The sequence below is a fragment of the Oncorhynchus tshawytscha genome, linkage group LG25, assembly GCF_018296145.1.
Source record: "Oncorhynchus tshawytscha isolate Ot180627B linkage group LG25, Otsh_v2.0, whole genome shotgun sequence".
Classification (NCBI taxonomy): Eukaryota; Metazoa; Chordata; class Actinopteri; order Salmoniformes; family Salmonidae; genus Oncorhynchus; species Oncorhynchus tshawytscha.
In genome coordinates, this window is record NC_056453.1 from 23,050,686 (window position 1) to 23,070,442 (window position 19,757).

Consider the following 19,757-nt stretch of genomic DNA (forward strand, 5'->3'; position numbering starts at 1 on the left):
AAAGGCTTTACTGTGAAAGCACACCTTGCGATTATGTTAGGTCAGCACCAAGTCACAGAAAACCATAGCCATTTTCCAGCCAAGGAGAGGGTTCACAAGTCAGAAATAGCGATTAAATGAATCACTAACCTTTTGATCTTCATCAGATGGCACTCATAGGACTTCATGTTACCCAATACATGTATGTTTTTTTTCGATTAAGTTCATATTGATATCCAAAAATCTCCGTTTACATTGATGCGTTATGTAATACTCATCATAAACAATGATAAACGATACAAGTGTTAAACATACGAATAAAGAAACTTCTCCTTAATGCAACCGCGTCAGATTTCAAAAAGGCTTTACTGCGAAAGCACCCTTTGTGATTTATGTTAGGTCAGCACCTAGCCACGGAAACCCATACAGCCATTTTCCAGCCAAGGAGAGTGTCACAAAAGTCAGAAATAGCATTAAACGTAATCACTTACCTTTGATCTTCATCTGGTGGTACTCCCAGGTCTCCATGTTAGACAATACATGTTCGATAATGTCCCTCTTTATGACAAAAGGCCTCCTTTTTTGTTTGCGTGTTTTGTCCAGTAATCCGAATGCTCAGGGCATGTGCACTAAGTCCAGACAAAAAGTACAATAAAGGTTAGAAACATGCCAACCTTCCGGTTGTTTTTGTCATAAATAATAAATCATATTTAAACCGGACAAAAGCTTCGTCAATAGAAAAAGAGAAACAAAGGCGCGTTCCCGATCAGGCGCATGGCTGATGTCTGGAAATTTCCACTGGCCACATGTAGAAGAAGACATAGAGCTCGTGAACTGGGACCTAAGTCTTTGTATGGTGGATATGCTTTCAATAGAAAAACAACCTTTCAAAATAATAGTACTTCCTGGTTGGATATTCCTCGGGTTTTCACTTGCCATATCAGTTCTGTTATACTCACCAACATTATTTTAACAGTTTGAGACTTGACCTGTTGCGACGAGCAATCCCGTAATTATAGCCTCAAGCTCATTAACGCAACGTTAACTATTCATGAAAATCGCAAATGAAATGAAATAAATATATTGGCTCAAGCTTAGCCTTTTGTTAACAACACTGTCATCTCAGATTTTCAAAATATGCTGTTCAACCATAGCAAAACAAGCATTTGTGTAAGAGTATTGATAGCTAGCATAGCATTAAGCCTAGCATTCAGCAGGCAACATTTTCACAAAAACAAGAAAAGCATTAAAATAAAATCATTTACCTTTGAAGAACTTCGGATGTTTTCAATGAGGAGACTCAGTTAGATAGCAAATGTTCAGTTTTTCCAAAAAGATTATTTGTGTAGGAGAAATCGCTCCGTTTTGTTCATCACGTTTGGCTGAGAAAAAAACCTGAAAATTCAGTCATCAAAACACCGAACTTTTTCCCAAATGAACTCCATAATATCAACAGAAACATGGCAAACGTTGTTTAGAATCAATCCTCAAGGTGTTTTTCACATATCTATTCGATGATAAGTCATTCGTGGCAGTTTGGTTTCTCCTCAATCACATGGGAAAGTACATGCAGCTGGAGATTACGCACCAATTTCGACGGTGGACACCAGGCGGACACCTGGTAAATGTAGTCTCTTTATGGTCAATCTTCCAATGATATGCCTACAAATACGTCACAATGCTGCAGACACCTTGGGGAAAGGACAGAAAGTGTAGGCTCGTTCCTGGCGCATTCACAGCCATATAAGGAGACATTGGAACACAGCGCCTCAAAAATCTGGCCCACTTCCTGTTTGAAGTTTCGCCTGTAGCATTAGTTCTGTGGCACTCACAGACAATATCTTTGCCGTTTTGGAAACGTCAGTGTTTTCTTTCCAAAGCTGTCAATTTATATGCATCGTCGAGCATCTTTTTGTGACAAAATATCTTGTTTAAAATGGGAATGTTTTTTTTTAATCCATAAATTAAAAGAGCGCCCCCTATATCCAAGAAGTTAAGTGTTTTCTATCCAAATCTACTAAGGATATGCATATCCTATCTTCTGGGCCTGAGGCAGGTTAATATGGACACTTTTCATCCAAAATTCCGAAGGTTAACCTCACTAGGGTAGGGGGCAGCATGTCTCCTCCCCTTTATCTGCACTGATTTGAAGTGGAAGCCTAGCGGTGAAGAGTGTTGGGCCAGGTCGCTGGTTCGACTCATCGAGCCAACTAGGTGAAAAATATGTCTATGTGCCCTTGAGCAAGGCACTCAACCCTAATTTTGCCTGTGAGTCGCGCTGGATAAGAGTATCTAGCCTCCCGGGTGGCGCAGTGGTTAAGGGCGCTGTACTGCAGCGCCAGCTGTGCCATCAGAGGCTCTGTCGTAACCGGCCGCGACCGGGAGGTCCGTGGGGCGACGCACAATTGGCCTAGCGTCGTCCGGGTTAGGGAGGGCTTGGTCCGTAGGGATGTCCTTGTCGCATCGCGCACCAGCGACTCCTGTGGCGGGCCGGGCGCAGTGCGCGCTAACCAAGGTTGCCAGGTGCACGGTGTTTCCTCCAACACATTGGTGCGGCTGGCTTCCGGGTTGGATACACGCTGTGTTAAGAAGCAGTGCGGCTTGGTTGGGTTGTGTATCGGAGGACGCATGACTTTCAACCTTCGTCTCTCCCGAGCCCGTACGGGAGTTGTAGCGATGAGACAAGATAGTAGCTACTACAACAATTGGACACCACGAAATTGGTTTAACAAGCGACATCAATAAGGGATCATAGCCTTCACCTGGTCAGTCTGTCATGGAAAGTACAGGTGTCCTTAATGTTTTGTACACTTGGATGTGACCAGCTTTTTGCCTGTTTCACTAATCCAGCTCGGGGTAGGTCGCTTTCTTTGCAGTGTCTTTACAGCGAAGGGCAAGGGTTGCCTAGCAGTGTGCGTGCTCACTCCACCAGTGGTGTGGCGGCTGCTTGGGCATTGTTCAGGGGCATGATGATTGGTGATATCTGTGCTGCAGCGAGTTGGTGTTCTGTTTTGAGGTTTTATTGCGTGGATGTAACTGTTCCCAGTGTGGCTCATAGTCCTATGGCTGGGTCTGGGAGTGGTGTTAAGCAGCGCACCGGTTGTGCATTTATCTGAGTTACCACAATTCCCTGTGGGTTTGGAACTTGGGCAGCCTTGGGGTGCAGCAGCGCGTAAAGCGCGCATTAGCAAGGTTACCACAGTTTCCTGTGGGTTTGAGCCTTGGCAGCGCGCGAGTAAACGGTTTTAGCCTCGGCTTGCTCTGGTTCATTGACTATAGTCAATGCTATGCAGTGCGCGTGTGCTCTTTTACAAAGTCACGACAGGTGTTCTGTTTTGTACTTGCGGTTACTTGTACGTGTTCTGACATTTTCAGGCTTGCATAGTAAGTATTGTTCTTGGAACCTTTTTTGGTCTATGGACTTGGGCTGCAGTGGCAGCGTGTCAGTATCCATTGCCAATTTACAGCAGGTTTTTTGTTACCTATATGAGACTTGACAGTTCAGGCCTCATGAGGCTCTCTGACAGTTCAGGCTTCTCAGATAAGTATTAGGGGAAAAGGGTGTCTTCTGTAAACCCTTTTTGGTGCCTGTGGCACTTGTGTGTGCTTGGGCTGCTGAGGGCCTCCTAGTGTTTGGTACCCTCTGAGCAGGTTTGGGGCGTGATTCTAAGTCCCCATAGTATGTTATACTGAGTGACCAACTGAAAGGGAATATACAGTTGTGAAAATAACTACTGTTCCCTGAAGGAGGGACCGAGGTATAACATATGTTGGCCCTATGCCGTCAGGCATAGGAGCGGAACTGATTGCAAGTCCTAGTATTATAGCCAGGACGGCAGGGCTTCCGAGGGCGTGCTTGGCATTCATTGGCTCGTTGAATGTGGTTTCTTCTTTTTTTCGGGTGAATGTGATTGGCCGTTGACTCTCCATACTATGTTATACCTCGTTCCCTCCTTCATTGAACAGTAGTTATATTCATAGCTGTACATTTGTTAAACTTTCAAATCAATGTTTGTGGTTTGGCATACATTTTAAAGTGAAAAAAAAAACTGAGTCAAAGCGTAATTCCATTACTGTGGTATTGCCCGGTATCTTTGGTTGCAGGGCTGAAAATGCATAAAATTACAGAAGGAAAGGACCTTAATTCATTGGAAAATAGTCTTGAAAAATGTAATTCATGCCCGATTGTAATGAATGAAATCTTTCAAGACTATATTCCAAACAGGGAGTGCTGAGTTGAGTAGTGGTTTCCCAGATCTCTTCTCATAAGTGACTGCCTTAACCGGTTCCCCTACATGTTTCTATTATACTGGCCCAGTTATGTAACCATATTGCGGTTTTGAGGGGTGTAAATAGCCTGATGTACCCTGAACAATAGATCCTGTGGCACCACATGTTATGTCACTAAACAAGAAACACAGCATCTTTCTGCTGTCCCCACCCATCAAATATGCCTAGCTTTCAATTCAAAGAAATTGATTGTCAATTTGAAAGTGCCTTCAAGTTGGAAGCAGTAAAAAAATTGTATTCCCACTGATTTATCTACCAGGCAACGCTGTATTTCATTATTGCAACAAGAAAATAACAGACATCTGTGATTTGAGGCTGCTTTCACACAGTTGTGCAATCTGGAAGACATTTGTAATATGTATTTTACGTATCTATTTTACAGTTGGTTTCCTTTTCCCCTCCGCAGTGGTGCTGACCAGTGGGGATGGCATCGCCTTGCCCCAGAAGGTGCTGTTCCCGGCCGAGCGGCTCAACCTGAAGTGGAACCAGGTCAACCGCATCGGATCAGGTCTCCAGAACCTGGGCAATACCTGCTTCCTCAACTCGGCTCTGCAGTGTCTCACCTACACTGCTCCCCTCAGTAACTACATGCTCTCCCGGGAGCACTCTAAAACGTGTATGTAGATAATAGAACCAGGGGCTCTTTTGTTTATATTACATTTTCATAATGCAAAGCAGGAGAAGGTTAGAAAGAGAAACAAAAGTCATGTTTAGACAAAGAAGAGCGGCTTCAAATTGATCAAAGTGTATGTTGATTCTTTGCTTAAAGGCCCAGTGCAGTCAAGTTTTTCCTGTGTTTTATATACATTTCCACACTATGCACTTGGAATAATACTGTGAAATTATGATAATGCTCTGTTTGAAAAGACTGCCTGAAATTTCAGCCTGTTTTGGTGTGGTGTAGTTTTGACCTGCCTAGTGACATAACCAGGTGGTAAATTAGTTAATAGACCAATAAGAAAGAGTTCTAAACCGCTCTGCCAATAACAGCTAGTTCAGTTTCCCCTACGCACTAAGACCACTCCCAGACAGACCTAGCAAAATTCTTGCTTGAGAAATCGCTTTTTGCTAAAACACTTTTTTTAAAACCATTTTAATTGAAAACACCGTAAGATACTCCCCCCATTAAATTAAATTTTCCCCTGAAATTATTTGATATTGAGATCGAACTGGCTGCATTAGACCTTTAATGCCTATTTACCCGATTGACCGCCTCTGTGTTGATGTTCAGGTCACGAGCCTGGATTCTGTATGATGTGCACCATGCAGAATCACATCACCCAGGTCTTTGCCAACTCTGGGAATGTCATCAAGCCCATCGGAGTCCTCAATGAGCTCAAACGTGAGTAGTATTTACTTTGGAATCAGAGGAGGAAAGACTTTCGCACAATGTGGATAGGAATTAGTCTTTGTGCAAATGTGTTGAAAGCCATTACAGCTAACCAACCTGTCAGCAAAATTGTTTTCCATACAAAAATGGAAGGAGAGTTGAGACTGCATCACAGGTGTAGAATTCTGGGAAACCTAGTCAGCAAAATTAGTTTTCCTCCTGAAAATATAGAGTTGATTCTGTAATTTTTGGAGGGAAAACTGACAGTGTCAAAGTCTCATTTATTATGTTGCTTCTTCACCTGTCTATACCTCTGTCACACCTGTGCAGGGATTGCAAAGCATTTCCGTTTTGGTAGCCAAGAGGACGCCCATGAGTTCCTGCGGTACACAGTGGATGCTATGCAAAAGTCCTGCCTGCCCGGAAGCAAGTAGGTGTTACACTGAAACTCACATCTCATCTGACCCACATTCACATTTCACTTACAGCACAGAGTGAGACATGATTAATAAATCATGTTTCAGTGACTATCTCCTATACACTAGGGACCCTTAACTGACTTTAGGAAGCCTTCCTCCTATGTAGAGTGGAGGGCTATTCTGCCCTCCATCAGGTTGCCTCTACTCGCTGGAATTACTTTTGCTCTATTTCTTCTGCTGTCTTCCTCCTCAAAGGGCTAGGACATTGTGTCCCAATGAGAAATTAAATTAAGGCTATCTTGATTTAAATGATCCTGTGTGTACACACAGCAAGCAATTTCCCTTGAAGCTATTGGGAGTCGCTGATTAGCATCTTTAATGGTTTGACCTTTCCTTTTTCAACAGATTGGACAGGCAAACACAGGCAACCAGTTTCATCCATCAAGTCTTTGGAGGGTATCTAAGGTCCAGAGGTAGGCTTATTAATGCCATCTTGAAAAAATATATATAAATGGTACCAGTCAAACGTCTGGACACAACTACTCATTCAAGTATTTTTCTTTATTTTTTACTCTTTTCTACATTGTAGAATAATAGTGAAGACATCAAAACTATGAAATAACACATGAAATCATGAAGTAACCAAAAAAGTCCAAATGTATTTTATACTTGAGATTCTTCAAAGTTGCCACCCTTTACCTTGATGATAGCTTTGCACACTATTGGCATTCTCTCAACAAGCTTCATGAGGTAGTCACCTGGAATGCATTTCAATTAACAGGTGTGCCTTGTTAAAAGTTAATTTGTGGAATTTCTTTCCTTAATGCGTTTGAGCCAATCAGTTATGTTGTGACATGGTAGGGGTTGTATACAGAAGATGGCCCTATTTGGTAAAATACCAAGTCCATATTATGGCAAGAACAGCTTAAATAAGCAAAGATAAATTACAGTCCATCATTGACTGACCTTCATGTCTTAAAGTAATGTGGAACATTTCAAGAAATGTTTAAGTTTCTTCAAGTGCAATTACAAACACCATCAATCATTATGATGAAACTGACTCTCATGAGGTCCGCCACACGAAAGGAAGACCCAGTTACCTCTGCTGCAGAGGACAAGTTAATTTTCGTTACCAGCCTCAGAAATCAAATATGAAATACATTTTGATTTAACACTTTTTTTTGGTTACTACGTGATTCCATATGTGTTATTTCATAGTTTTGATGTCTTCATTATTATTCTACAATGTAGGAAAGAGTAAAAAAAAATTTAAAAACTTGAATGAGTAGTTGTGTCAACTTTTGACTGGTACTTTGTGTATGTGATATATATGATGCAGATACAAGCATTGCTTGCTCTTTGCGGTATTAGACCAGGTATCTGTAAAGAAACTTTATAAAATACATTGGATTGATATACTTTCTCTGTGTGTGCTGGACACCAGTAGAACTTTTTGAAGAGGCAATTATGATTAGATGACTGTCATAGTTAATAGGTACGATATTATCTAATAATTGTCTATGCTGTCTTTTTACAGTAAAATGTTTAAACTGCAAAGCAGTCTCTGACACGTTTGACCCTTATTTGGATGTCGCTTTGGAAATCAAGGTAACAGTGAAGTACCTTTTTTCATGGTATACAGTGAGGAAACCTGTCAAACTTCTTTCTAAGAATACATCATTGACACGTGTCACCCGTGTTACCTTTCAGACTGCTCCCAGTATCACCAAAGCACTGGAGCAGTTTGTTAAGCCTGAGCAGCTAGATGGAGAGAATGCCTACAAATGCACCAAGTGAGTATATCTGTATTCATTTATTGTTAGTCTCAGCATAGTGCTGCCTAAACCAGTGTTATTGCAACCTTGTGAACTGTGTTTTTAGTTTCATTGGTTTTTATAACCATTCCAACTGTGTGTGCAGGTGTAAGAAGATGGTTCCAGCCTCTAAGAGATTCACCATCCACCGCAGCTCCAATGTGCTCACCATCTCACTGAAGCGCTTCGCCAACTACAACGGGGGCAAGATCGCTAAGGTAAGTTCAGAGTACGTTATTAGTAACAGAAACATTAACATGGACCACTTTAAGAACTGTTTTACCGGTCACATTTTTACTGAAATCTTTAATTGGGGAGATATCATCTCACATGGCCTTGCTCTCTCTCTCTCCCCCCTAGGATGTGAGGTATCCTGAGTGCCTGGACCTGCGTCCCTTCATGTCTCAGTCCCACGGGGAGCCCCAGGTCTATGTGCTCTACGCTGTCCTGGTGCACTCTGGCTTCAGCTGCCACGCTGGACACTACTACTGCTACGTCAAGGTAAGCCCCAACATAGACGCAAAACCACTTAAGACTGCTCCTAAACACACTCTAATCAATCAATGAGAGAGACTGCTTACAACCTCCAAGCGAATAAGCCTTTTACCACTTCTATGTAAGCCTGATGTATTTGATTACATATGTCTTCTACAGGGGTTTATGGTTACTATGGTGTCCATGTGACGTACTGTATGTTTGTGGGATACATGTCTATAATTTCTCTCCTTCTCCCCCCCACTTTCTCTCAGGCTAGCAACGGCCAGTGGCACCAGATGAATGACTCCTCTGTATCAGTCAGTGACATCAGATCAGTCCTCAACCAGCAGGCGTACGTCCTCTTCTATATCAGGTGAGTAGCTAGCTCCCATTCACCTTTTGTTTGAATGATGAAAAATATATCTGAGCGTTGAAGCATTACGTGGGTTTCTAAAATGAAGTCTGCTTGACGATGCAATAGTCCTGTGCAGGATTTCCCTTTTAGTGGTTGAGTTTCTCATCTGTGATGGGTGCTGCCTGTTCTTGCCACCAGGTCACCTGATCTGAAGAACGGAGGGGACTACAACCACATGAGTCGGCCCCCTGGACAGTCGTCCCCCCGCCCCATCCTCACACCCCGGGTCAACATTGGGCCACGACACACCAACACTTGCTTCATAGGACCACAGCTGCCCCCACACATGGCCAAGGTACAGCCTCAACACACACTACCCTCTGCACAATCTTCTGTTCAAAAGCAATGTGTAATAACTGTCTTTTTTCCCCCCCAGAACACCTTTCACATCAATGGGAACGGCTCCCTAAGGGACTTCCCCTCTGGCTCTAAGCCCAGCAGTGGGAGCAGCAGCATGGGCAAGACTAGCTATGGCCTGCTCTCCTCTTCTTCCTCTTCCTCTCATTCTCTAAGCTGTCCTACAGGTATCCCTGACACTGCCAAGCGTCAGAAGCTCTCCTTCTTCATCGGTCAGGGCAAACAGATCCGCCCCTCATCATCCTCTTACGCCCAGCCGTCCTCCTGTTCTTCGTCACAGACTACCTCAGACATGTCCGCGCCCCGGGCTCCTTGCATAAACGGTACACCCTCCGTTAATGGAAATGGTCATGGAGCCTCATTCCTGGTGCCGTATGGCCAGGAGTCATCGGAGGAGTCTGACCAGGAGGGAGGCAGCGGTCTGGAGAACGGCACAACCAAGCCTCACGTTAACGGGAGGAAGGGAGGGCCCGTCCCCAGATTGCTGGCCCTCAAGCCCAACGGCATCAGTAACGGCCAGGCCACCATGCACCATAACGGGTCTGGGACAAACGGCTCCTCCAAACTCAGCCAGATCGGACATCAGAATGGACACCACAAAGTTAATGGCATCAAACACCCGGAGAAGGTACTTCAGTCGACACGCACACATATTTAAATACTTTACTTGAATCCACACATCACATTACATTTGCAGAATCTTCACACACAAGCAGCTGTGTATTATCTGTGTGTGTGTGTGTTGTTGTGCAGGTCAACGGTCATGTACTGTCTCCTGGGTTGGGTTCCAGCAGTTCTAATGGGGCGGAGTCTCACCACAGTGGCCCAAGGTGAGTATATCGCCTCGTGTACACCGGTTGCATCAAACTGTGTTCCGGCAGAAGTCCGTTTATTTAAGCCGCACTGCTGCGGCGACTCTGCCGGACTAGGTTGTGGTTTGCCATGCAAAACCAGAAGTAAACCACACAAAAAGTTCCTAATGTGTAGCATGATACTTTTTGTTGTGATGCGGTGCATGGATTGTGAAGACTACGTGAGATGTACCATACAGCAATAACCCGTGTGCACGCAGCATTAGATTGTTTTACCTATTTTGTTTTATCAGATTCTCTCATGATCATTTTGATGTACAGTAATTCATGAATGCTATTGATGTATTTTTCTACAGCAAAGAGGTGTATAGTGCCATCCCCAGCCAGGACAGCCCGTCTCAGAGCCTCCACAGTGCCGACAGCGATAGCCACCTCCCCCCAACCCCAGAGAAAAGGACTAAAACTCACTCTGACCCCCTCCCTCACCACCCACCATCAACCACTGCTAACCCGCCATCCTCATTGGCCGATGTTGGCGCTAAGCCACCTACTGACACCATGAGGGAATCCAGCTCCACCTCCAACCCTGGGGCCTTACCCCTCCAGCCCACCCCCCACTCCCTCAGAACCCTAGTCTCTCCAGCCTTCTCCCAGCCCCTCTCTGGACCAGGCCTGGGGACCACAAAAGGCCTCGGAGCACCACACAGCAGATCTGGTGAGGATGTTAGGGAGACTGAGAACAGCCCAGCAGCAGGGCTGGATGGACGGCTGGACGGCAAGCCCAGCTCCAGAGAGGGAAGAGACCGGATGTATTCTTCTGATCGGGATAAGGGGAGAGACCGACTATATTCTTCGGACCGCGATAAGGATGGAGACCGGCTGTACTCTTCTGACCGGGATAAAGACGGAGAAAGGAATGGGTACCACCGTGACATGAGCCGTGAACGCAACTGGGACCGTGACTCAGACCGCTATCGACACCGGCGGGACCACAGAGATCGAGAACACCACCGAGACCGAGAACACCACCGGTCGTACCGTGATCGCTCGGCCAGCCGGGACAGACACTGGGAGTCAGAGCGTCGCTGGGAGAGGAACGCCTACCACCCCAGGGACAGGGACCGCTGCCACCACCACAGACCCAGAGAGAACAGGGAGAGGGACAAGAGGGAGCACAGCCTCCCCCATAGAGAGGAGCCTCACGGACGCTCCAGGTTGAGGGGGGAGAGGGGTGAACGTAAGGACAGGGGTGATGGTAAGAGGGGTTGCTACCCTTCACAGGAGGAGGGCCCCCTGCCCACCCCACTAAGCTCCAACACCAAACCCAGTCAGCCCCCCACTAGCCCAGACCTCTCCCCAGCCAGACCAGCTCTGGAGAAAAGACCCGATCCTCTGAGAGAGGACAGCGTTGAGGAGCGTCGGGCCAAGAAACACAAGAAGAGCAAGAAGAAGAAGTCCAAGGACAAAGCTAGGCGTCGAGAGAATGGGTAAGGCGTGTATTTTATTACCTCCACAATAATAGACAAGGTGCCAGAGAAATTCAATCAGTTACTTTAACCCTGACCTGCGTGTTCTTTCTTCAAGGACCTCTGATGTGGATTCCTCTGACAGGGCTGCCGATGGCAGCAGGTCCTCCAAACACAAGAAGAAGAAGAAGAAGAAGAAGAGGAGGCACGACACTAACATGGAGGACGAGAAGTCCCGCTCTATCCAGAGTTCCGAGGGGCACCGTGACCCCAACGCCCCCCGGGAGAGTCGCAGGGCGAGCAACAGTGACGAGGAGAGGGCGAGCAGGAAGCGACGTTACCAGGACGATGATGGCTCTGACAATAGCTACCCCGAGAAACACCATCGCTCCGATGACGACGACAACAAAGACCGCTTCTTCTCTCGCAATATATCGCCAACAGCCACCTCTCACAACGCATCGCACCACCACCTCAACGGGCACACAGGTAAGAAACGAGCTGATTTTAGAAACTATACAATGGTTTCGATATATCAGGTCCACTAGTATTTTTCAGTTTGTAACTGTTCAATAATCTTGACCGTAATATGTTTTTCTCTTGTAGGTAATGGCTTCAGTCGACCCAATGGAAACTCCCACGGATGTTCTACCAATGGACTGTACAATGAATGACATTAGATTTTCTCTGTTTGACCAGAGAAACAGAACAATGTAAGTGTCTTACTTTTATGTCGGTCTTACTCAGAGAATCTCTATGCTTGACTGTGTGTTTATGTGTGGAAACAGTAGCCAGTTTCAACTTATCTTCTTGATTGTCTAGATACTGTAATGGGTCTGTATGCAAACGTAACACATCTCTCTCCCATTGCAGACTTGGAATACTGTAAAAATCAACCTTTATGGAAAAGTGAAATGCAACAGGAATGTCATCCCGAATATTTGAACGTGGTGCTGAATTACTGGGAATATACTGTATTTTTACCACACAAATGTTTTAAAGATTCTACCAGATTCTTTTTTTTTAAGTTTTTTTTTTTCTAATTAATTCGGTAGACACTTGTCACTCAATGGACATTTATGAAAAATAATTAATATATACACGTTGTAAACAAAAAAGAAGCCTGGAGCTTAACCATCTCAACTGCTGCTTAGTGGAAGACTCAGGATTTGTTAAAATGAGACTTTTTCCTCCTCAGAGAACTGACCACTTGGTTAAATAATCGAACGACTATTGTTGTTGCCTAGGAGATGACCTGTTTGATATGACTTCAGTTGGCTGCAAGTTTGTCACCATTATCCACATATCTGTATAGCTGGAGTTGTTGGTAAAAAAAAAAGATGAAAAGAAAATGGAGGGAAACGTTATGGAGGAGTGAGGACCGTGTGGAAGAGAATGATCTGGCGGTGGTGACTACGTGTGCACTTACCACCACATCTACTCTGATAGACATAAGGACATTGCCAGCTCTTTGTTGCTTTCAATTACTTTTAAAAATTCTCTTAAGCCTACAATTCTTTCTCTCAACACGTCACTGGAGAAGATTCCCTCCCTCTGCATCCCTCTCTTCACTCGCTTTCACTGAGATATAATTTCTATCCTTAACTCATTCAAGGATTTAAAAATCATAATAATAATCATGTTATCTTATGGCTGTGGACCTGTTTTTTTTTTTTGTAGCGTCCAAAAGAATACTGTGAATTTAATTTTGAACTGTACTATCAGTTATTTTTTTATACATTAAAACGGTCCTGTATCAGGAATACCAATGTAGAATTTCTTTTTTTGTTTTAGAATTCCCACGACATAATTTAGACTGTGTTCTATGGACATAAGTCAGTAGAATGGTATGATGATCTGCTTTTGGTTTGTTTGGATGGATTTGTTTTCTACCTAAAAAAAAAAAAAAAAAAAAAAAGACCAAAACATGTAAATGGTTGTTAATACATTTCTAGTTCTACAATAGCATGTCAAATTTATACATTGTACAAGGTATATAAAACGTTTTAATACATTTAATGTCATTATTTTTTTTTGAGTGAATGCTGTTGATTGATTGGGGATGTACACACAGATGGTGAAAAGTTTCTGCCATTTTATTGGAAGGAGTAATTTGTCTGACTTTTGGTTAAAAGTTTGCATATGAGTGATTGTTTAATTGGTTGCTTGGATAGACTGAAACACTTTGGATTTAGGGCTAACAGTGGTTAGGTAATTTTTCATATTGTTTCCAGGTTACACAATGATAGCTTAACATAAAGAAGCTATAACATAAAGAATAGATGGCTGGGTATGTATCAGACTGGTCAGTTACACAGGAGAAGATCTGGTATTTTTACTCAAAATTCTCATAACATTAAGGCTGCTGTAACATTTTGAGATTCTCTTGAGCTTTTACACAACTTTTGTAAAGTTCCATCTGTCTCACAACGGGGCGATTTAGATCCAAACCTTATCTATTCAAACTTTTTCGCTGAAGTGTTACACTTGGCGCTCTAGAAATTGAGGTAATTTCCAATTGAGCTGACATATGCAGCGTTTACCGTGAATGCAGTCTCTGCTAACGCGGGAACATTGAAATGTATTGGCAATCACGCTGTAACGCTGACTTCTACGATAGAGTGAATAGAGCCATTCGTTTTCACCTTGACACCTTCCCATGTAAAAACCAGCTGGCTTGGCTGCTACATTTATCTGTTTCTTTTAGAAATATGAGGAGTTGTTTTTCTTCATTTGCTCTGTGAGGAGTTGGAGTTGAGGGTTTCTTCCACTGCAGTATGTAATCTGTAATGCTCATTGCTCAACTTTGAAATGTGAACAAACGGGTGTAGGCTAAGCCATAACATTTGACATGCTACAGAAACAAACTATGTACAGTACATATAATGTCAAGGGGAATACACTTTTGTAATTAGAGAAAATAAATATGAAAAACAAATGTACAGCAGTGGACTTTGAATCAATACATAAACTAGCTTTGAATAACTGTCACACAAACTTGACTATGTATTATTAATACAGTATATTATAGCTCTGCAGGAATTCACATTTGACCTTACATAGACCATAGTGATGTCTAATATGAACTGGCAACAACTGGGTATGGCATTATGAAACAAAAGAGGAAAGAAAACAAATTCTTATTGTACACTACTTGTATCAGTCGTTTTGCAGGTGAAAATCTGACCCGTTGATTCCTAAAAGTTTGAGGTTCTTCTGACATTGAGGGCATACTCAATTCACCCACTAGAGGACAATGTTGAGCTAGCCAAGATGTCCATGTTTCTTCGAGCCTGCTTCGATGGTTGGGGAAAGCGCCGTCTGTATGGGGACATTGGGGAGGCCCCACACAGCCTCATACATACTGCTCAGACCATTGTCCTTTTCACAATACAGTACATTCACACATGCATCTGAAAAGAAACTGATAACCAAAATGTCACGTGCCCTTCCCGACTTGTCCTTTCTCCATACTGATGAAGTGTAGACGTGTTGCATCCGAAGTCAAATCCCCACTAAATCTGGATCCCCTTGTCTGCTGTGGCCATGTCTCCTGTCCCTGGGCTGAGTGTGTGAGCCCCCCTGTCTCCTGGACCGATGGAGGTCCATGCTGGTGTCACTGATGATAGGGTGGGTGTGGTCAGGTTCTCCTCACTTCTTATTGGCTATCCTCCGCTTCCTGGTGGCTAGCATGTCATAGAAGGGATCCCTGCTGATGCTTGCTCTGCAGAGAGAGATGGATTGGTTATGAAAAATAAACAATGGTTGTGCATTACAGTAGCCTGTGTAGGCCTTTTGTGAGCAGGTCTGGGAATAGTTTCAACAGCTTTACTATATTCGGTATCGGCACAGTTCATATTCTAACCTACACTGTCGTCCAAGGAAAACATTGCAATTGGTTTCATGTTTTTCAGCCTCCTCTGAAGGAGTACCTCTCTATCAACATAGATGTAACACAATAAAGCTGTCTCAACAAGCTTGTTCTTCGGTACATTACTGCAGGCTATTATACACCCCCATATTCCCTTGAAGACTGCAGAGGGAAAAGCCATAGCGGTCCATTAAATTACTGAGAAAAGGATGTGTCCGGTCTGAGTTGGTTGTTGTTTTCTCTCTTCACACACAAACCCCAACGGGACAGTAATAGGGTTGAGTAATTCACTGCTTTCCCGGCAGTAGGAACACAGGACATGCTGAAATGGCCATTCTGTGTATGTGTGTCATGCTAACCACAGAGGAGACTACCTAAAGCTGAGTCAGGGTACAAGAGTGTGTGAGCGAAAGCAACCCTGGCTTGTTCTGCACAGTCTGTCACCCTGTCTCACAGTCTCACAGCTACACATAGAAGAGTTCTATAAACCTGACCTACAGCTGTGATTTCATACAGGGCTGGTATACACTAGGAAAGGCACTGGTTTCCCACTGTAAACTCCATTAATTGCAGAACTGAAGTTGACATGTCTCCCTGTCAAATCTCCTTAACTGTGTATGGCATCCACTACTTCCAAACAAGCTTGGCAGTAAGGTTGTGGAACACGCAGAAAAATCGATTTTGTTGATTCTAATGGAAACCCAGCTGTCAATTGCAAATGGTGTTTCTATATCATCATGCCTGATGAGAGTATCATATAAATGATTTCTGCCTCAGATATTGATCATTGGAAAGCTCAGCTGAGAGGAGCTATGATCAATCACCCTCTGGGTCCATTTTAACAGAGCATCTTTCTCCTTAACACGACAGCATTTGTGTATGATAAATAGTTTGGATTTGGCAAAAACACGAAGAGGAAAGAATTGAGGCAGAGTGCCAGAGAAAGAGTGTAATGCGTGTCTTCTAGCTCTCCTGTCTATAGGCTAATCTAGAGGGCTTTATCAACCGGAAACCCATTTAACCTCCAGAGAGCAGTCTTATCTACCGCACACTGTGAGAAAGTTCGCCTCTCAGCCATATGCCTTAGTGAGTCACACAGTTACATCAAAAAGTTCACACATGGGAAGAAACACATGGTCATAGTGCTATTTGTGTAAAGACAAATGTATCTTCAAAGAAGCGTCGGTGAATACTGGTGTAATCCTAGCTTTGTCATCACGTACACATCACGGACAAACTGAATTGGTCCACCCACACAGACAGCGTTGTAAAGAAGGCACAGCAGCGCCTCTTCAACCTCAGGAGGCTGAAGAAATTCGGCTTGTCACCAAAAGCACTCACAAACTTCTACAGATGCACAATCGAGAGCATCCTGGCGGGCTGTATCACCACCGCCTGGTACGGCAACTGCTCCGCCCACAACTGTAAGGCTCTCCAGAGGGTAGTGAGGTCTGCACAACGCATCACCGGGGGCAAACTACCTGCCCTCTAGGACAACTACACCACCCGATGTCACAGGAAGGCCGTAAAGATCATCAAGGACAACAACCACCCAAGCCACTGAAAAACAGCTTCTATCTCAAGGCCATCAGACTGTTAAACAGCCACCACTAACATTGAGTGGCTGCTGCCAACATACTGACTCAACTCCAGACACTTTAATAATGGAAATTGATGTAAAAATGTATCACTAGCCACCTTAAACAATGGCACTTAATATAATGTTTACATACCCTACATTACTCAACTCATATGTATATGTATATACTGTACTCATTTAAACTGCTGCATCTTGCCATCTTTATGTAATACATTTTTTCCCCCCACCTTTATTTAGCCAGGTAGGCTAGTTGAGAACAAGTTCTCATTTGCAACTGCGACCTGGCCAAGATAAAGCATAGCAATTCGACACATACAACAACACAGAGTTACACATGGAATAAACAAAACATACAGTCAATAATACAGTAGAACAAAAGAAAACAAAAAGTCTATATACAGTGAGTGCAAATGAGGTAAGGAAATAAATAGGCCATGGTGGCGAAGTAATTACAATATAGCAATTAAACACTGGAATGGTAGATTGGCAGAAGATGAATGTGCAGGTAGAGATACTGGGGTGCAAAGGAGCAAAATAAATAAATAAATACCAGTATGGGGATTAGGTAGGTAGATGGGCTGTTTGCAGATAGGCTAAGTACAGGTGCGGTGATCTGTAAACTGCTCTGACAGCTGGTGCTTAAAGCTAGTGAGGGAGATGTGAGTCTCCAGCTTCAGAGATTTTTGCAATTCGTTCCAGTCATGGGCAGCAGAGACGACCAAAGGAGGAATTGGCTTTGGGGGTGACCAGTGAGATATACCTGCTGGAGCGCGTGCTGCTATGGTGACCAGTGAGCTGAGATAAGGCGGGGCTTTACCTAGCAGAGACTTGTAGATAACCTGTAGCCAGTGGGTTTGGCGACGAGTATGAAGCGAGGGCCAACCAACGAGAGCGTACAGGTAATGGTGGGTAGTGAATGGCGCTTTGGTGACAAAACGGATTGCACTGTGATAGACTGCATCCAGTTTGTTGAGTAGAGTGTTGGAGGCTATTTTATAGATGACATCACCGAAGTCGAGGATCGGTAGGATGGTCAGTTTTACGAGGGTATGTTTGGCAGCATGAGTGAAGGATGCTTTGTTGCGATATAGGAAGCGGATTCTAGATTTAATTTTGGATTGGAGATGCTTAATGTGAGTCTGGAAGGAGAGTTTACAGTCTAACCAGACACCCAGGTATTTGTAGTTGTCCACGTATTCTAAGTCAGAGCCGTCCAGAGTAGTGACGGTGGACGGGCGAGCATGTGCGGGCAGCGATCAATTAAAAAGCATGCATTTAGTTTTACTTGCGTTTAAGAGCAGTTGGAGGCCACGGAAGGAGAGTTGTATGGCATTGAAGCTCGTCTGGAGGTTAGTTAACACAGTGTCCAAAGAAGGGCCAGAAGTGTACAGAATGGTGTCGTCTGCGTAGAGGTGTATCAGAGAATCACCAGCAGCAAGAGCAACATCATTGATGTATACAGAAAAGAGAGTTGGCCCGAGAATTGAACCCTGTGGCACACCCATAGAGACTGTCAGAGGTCCAGACAACAGGCCCTCCGATTTGACACACTGAACTCTATCAGAGAAGCAGTTGGTAAACCAGGCGAGGCAATCATTTGAGAGGGTCCAGATTGTCTAGCCCGGCTGATTTGTAGGGGTCCAGATTTTGCAGCTCTTTCAGAACATCGGCTATCTGGATTTGGGTAAAGGAGAAATGGTGGGGGCTTTGGCGGGTTGCTGTGGAGGGTGCCGGGCAGTTGACTGGGGTAGGGGTAGCCATGTGGAAAGCATGGCCAGCCGTAGAGAAATGCTTATTGAAATTCTCAATTATAGTGGATTTATCGGTGGTGACAATGTTTCCTAGCCTCAGAGCAGTGGGTAGCTGGGAGGAGGTGCTCTTATTCTCCATGGACTTTACAGTGTCCCAGAACTTTTTTGAGTTAGTACTACAGGATGCAAATTTCTGTTTGAAAAAGCTTGCCTTAGCTTTTCTAACTGCCTGTGTATATTTCTTCCTAACTTCCCTGACAAGCTGCATATCACGGGGGCTATTCAATGCTAATGCAGAATGCCACAGGATGTTTTTGTGCTGGTCAAGGGCAGACAGGTCTGGCGTGAACCAAGGACTATATCTATTCCTAGTTCTACATTTTTTGAGAGGGGTATGCTTATTTAAGATGGTGAGGAAGGCACTTTTAAAGAATAGCCAGGCATCATCTACTGACGGGATGAGGTCAATGTCCTTCCAGGATACCCCGGCCAGGTCGATTAGAAAGGCCTGCTCGCAGAAGTGTTTCAGGGAGCGTTTCACAGTGATGAGGAGTGGTCGTTTGGTCGCAGACCCATTAAGGATGCAGGCAATGAGGCAGTGATCGCTGAGATCTTGATTGAAAACAGCAGAGGTGTATTTGGAGGGCGAATTAGTTAGGATAACATCTATGAGGGTGCCCGTGTTTACTGATTTGGGGTTGTACCTGGTAGGTTCATTGATAATTTGTGTGAGATTGAGGGCATCAAGCTTAGTTTGTAGGATGGCCGGGGTGTTAAGCATGTCCCAGTTTAGGTCACCTAGTAGCACGAGCTCAGAAGATAGATGGGGGGCAATCAGTTCACATATAGTATCGAGGGCACAGCTGGGGGCAGAGGGAGGTCTATAGCAAGCGGCAACAGTGAGAGACTTATTTCTGGAAAGGTGAATTTTTAGAAGTAGAAGCTCATTGTTTGGGTACAGACTAAGAAAGTAATACAGAACTCTGCAGGCTATCTTTGCAGTAGATTGCAAAACCGCCCCCTTTGGCAGTTCCATCTTGGCAGAAAACGTTATAGTTAGCAATGGAGATTTCAGGGTTTTTGGTGGTTTTCCTAAGCCAGGATTCTGACACGGCTAAGACATCTGGGTTGGCAGAGTGTGCTAAAGCAGTGTATCACTAGCCACTTTAAATAAAC

At 44.2% G+C, this 19,757-nt stretch overlaps 2 protein-coding genes across 5 annotated transcripts in view; one reads left to right on the top strand and one right to left on the bottom strand.

Moving 5' to 3' along the window:
* Positions 1–13,373, top strand: part of LOC112224459 (ubiquitin carboxyl-terminal hydrolase 42) — a 35,381-nt gene extending 22,008 nt beyond the window's left edge. For 2 of the 4 annotated variants that reach the window (XM_024388020.2, XM_042306139.1), the window contains exons 3-18: positions 4,652–4,885; positions 5,501–5,611; positions 5,930–6,029; positions 6,424–6,491; positions 7,556–7,626; positions 7,729–7,811; positions 7,939–8,050; positions 8,193–8,333; positions 8,582–8,682; positions 8,863–9,019; positions 9,101–9,709; positions 9,835–9,911; positions 10,250–11,380; positions 11,478–11,848; positions 11,966–12,072; positions 12,233–13,373. In XM_024388020.2, the coding sequence (XP_024243788.1) occupies positions 4,652–4,885; positions 5,501–5,611; positions 5,930–6,029; positions 6,424–6,491; positions 7,556–7,626; positions 7,729–7,811; positions 7,939–8,050; positions 8,193–8,333; positions 8,582–8,682; positions 8,863–9,019; positions 9,101–9,709; positions 9,835–9,911; positions 10,250–11,380; positions 11,478–11,848; positions 11,966–12,033 (3,434 nt within the window). In that variant the 3' untranslated portion in view covers positions 12,034–12,072; positions 12,233–13,373. The remainder of the gene's footprint in view (positions 1–4,651; positions 4,886–5,500; positions 5,612–5,929; positions 6,030–6,423; positions 6,492–7,555; positions 7,627–7,728; positions 7,812–7,938; positions 8,051–8,192; positions 8,334–8,581; positions 8,683–8,862; positions 9,020–9,100; positions 9,710–9,834; positions 9,912–10,249; positions 11,381–11,477; positions 11,849–11,965; positions 12,073–12,232) is intronic. The other 2 variants (XM_024388022.2, XM_024388021.2) reach the window with 2 other exon arrangements.
* Positions 13,374–14,247: 874 nt separating this feature from the next.
* The window catches only part of LOC112224461 (cytohesin-3), a 36,709-nt gene continuing 31,199 nt past the window's right edge, over positions 14,248–19,757 (bottom strand). Inside the window, exon 13 of the mRNA XM_024388024.2 lies at positions 14,248–15,083. Within this exon, the coding sequence (XP_024243792.1) occupies positions 15,011–15,083 (73 nt within the window). The 3' untranslated portion in view covers positions 14,248–15,010. The remainder of the gene's footprint in view (positions 15,084–19,757) is intronic.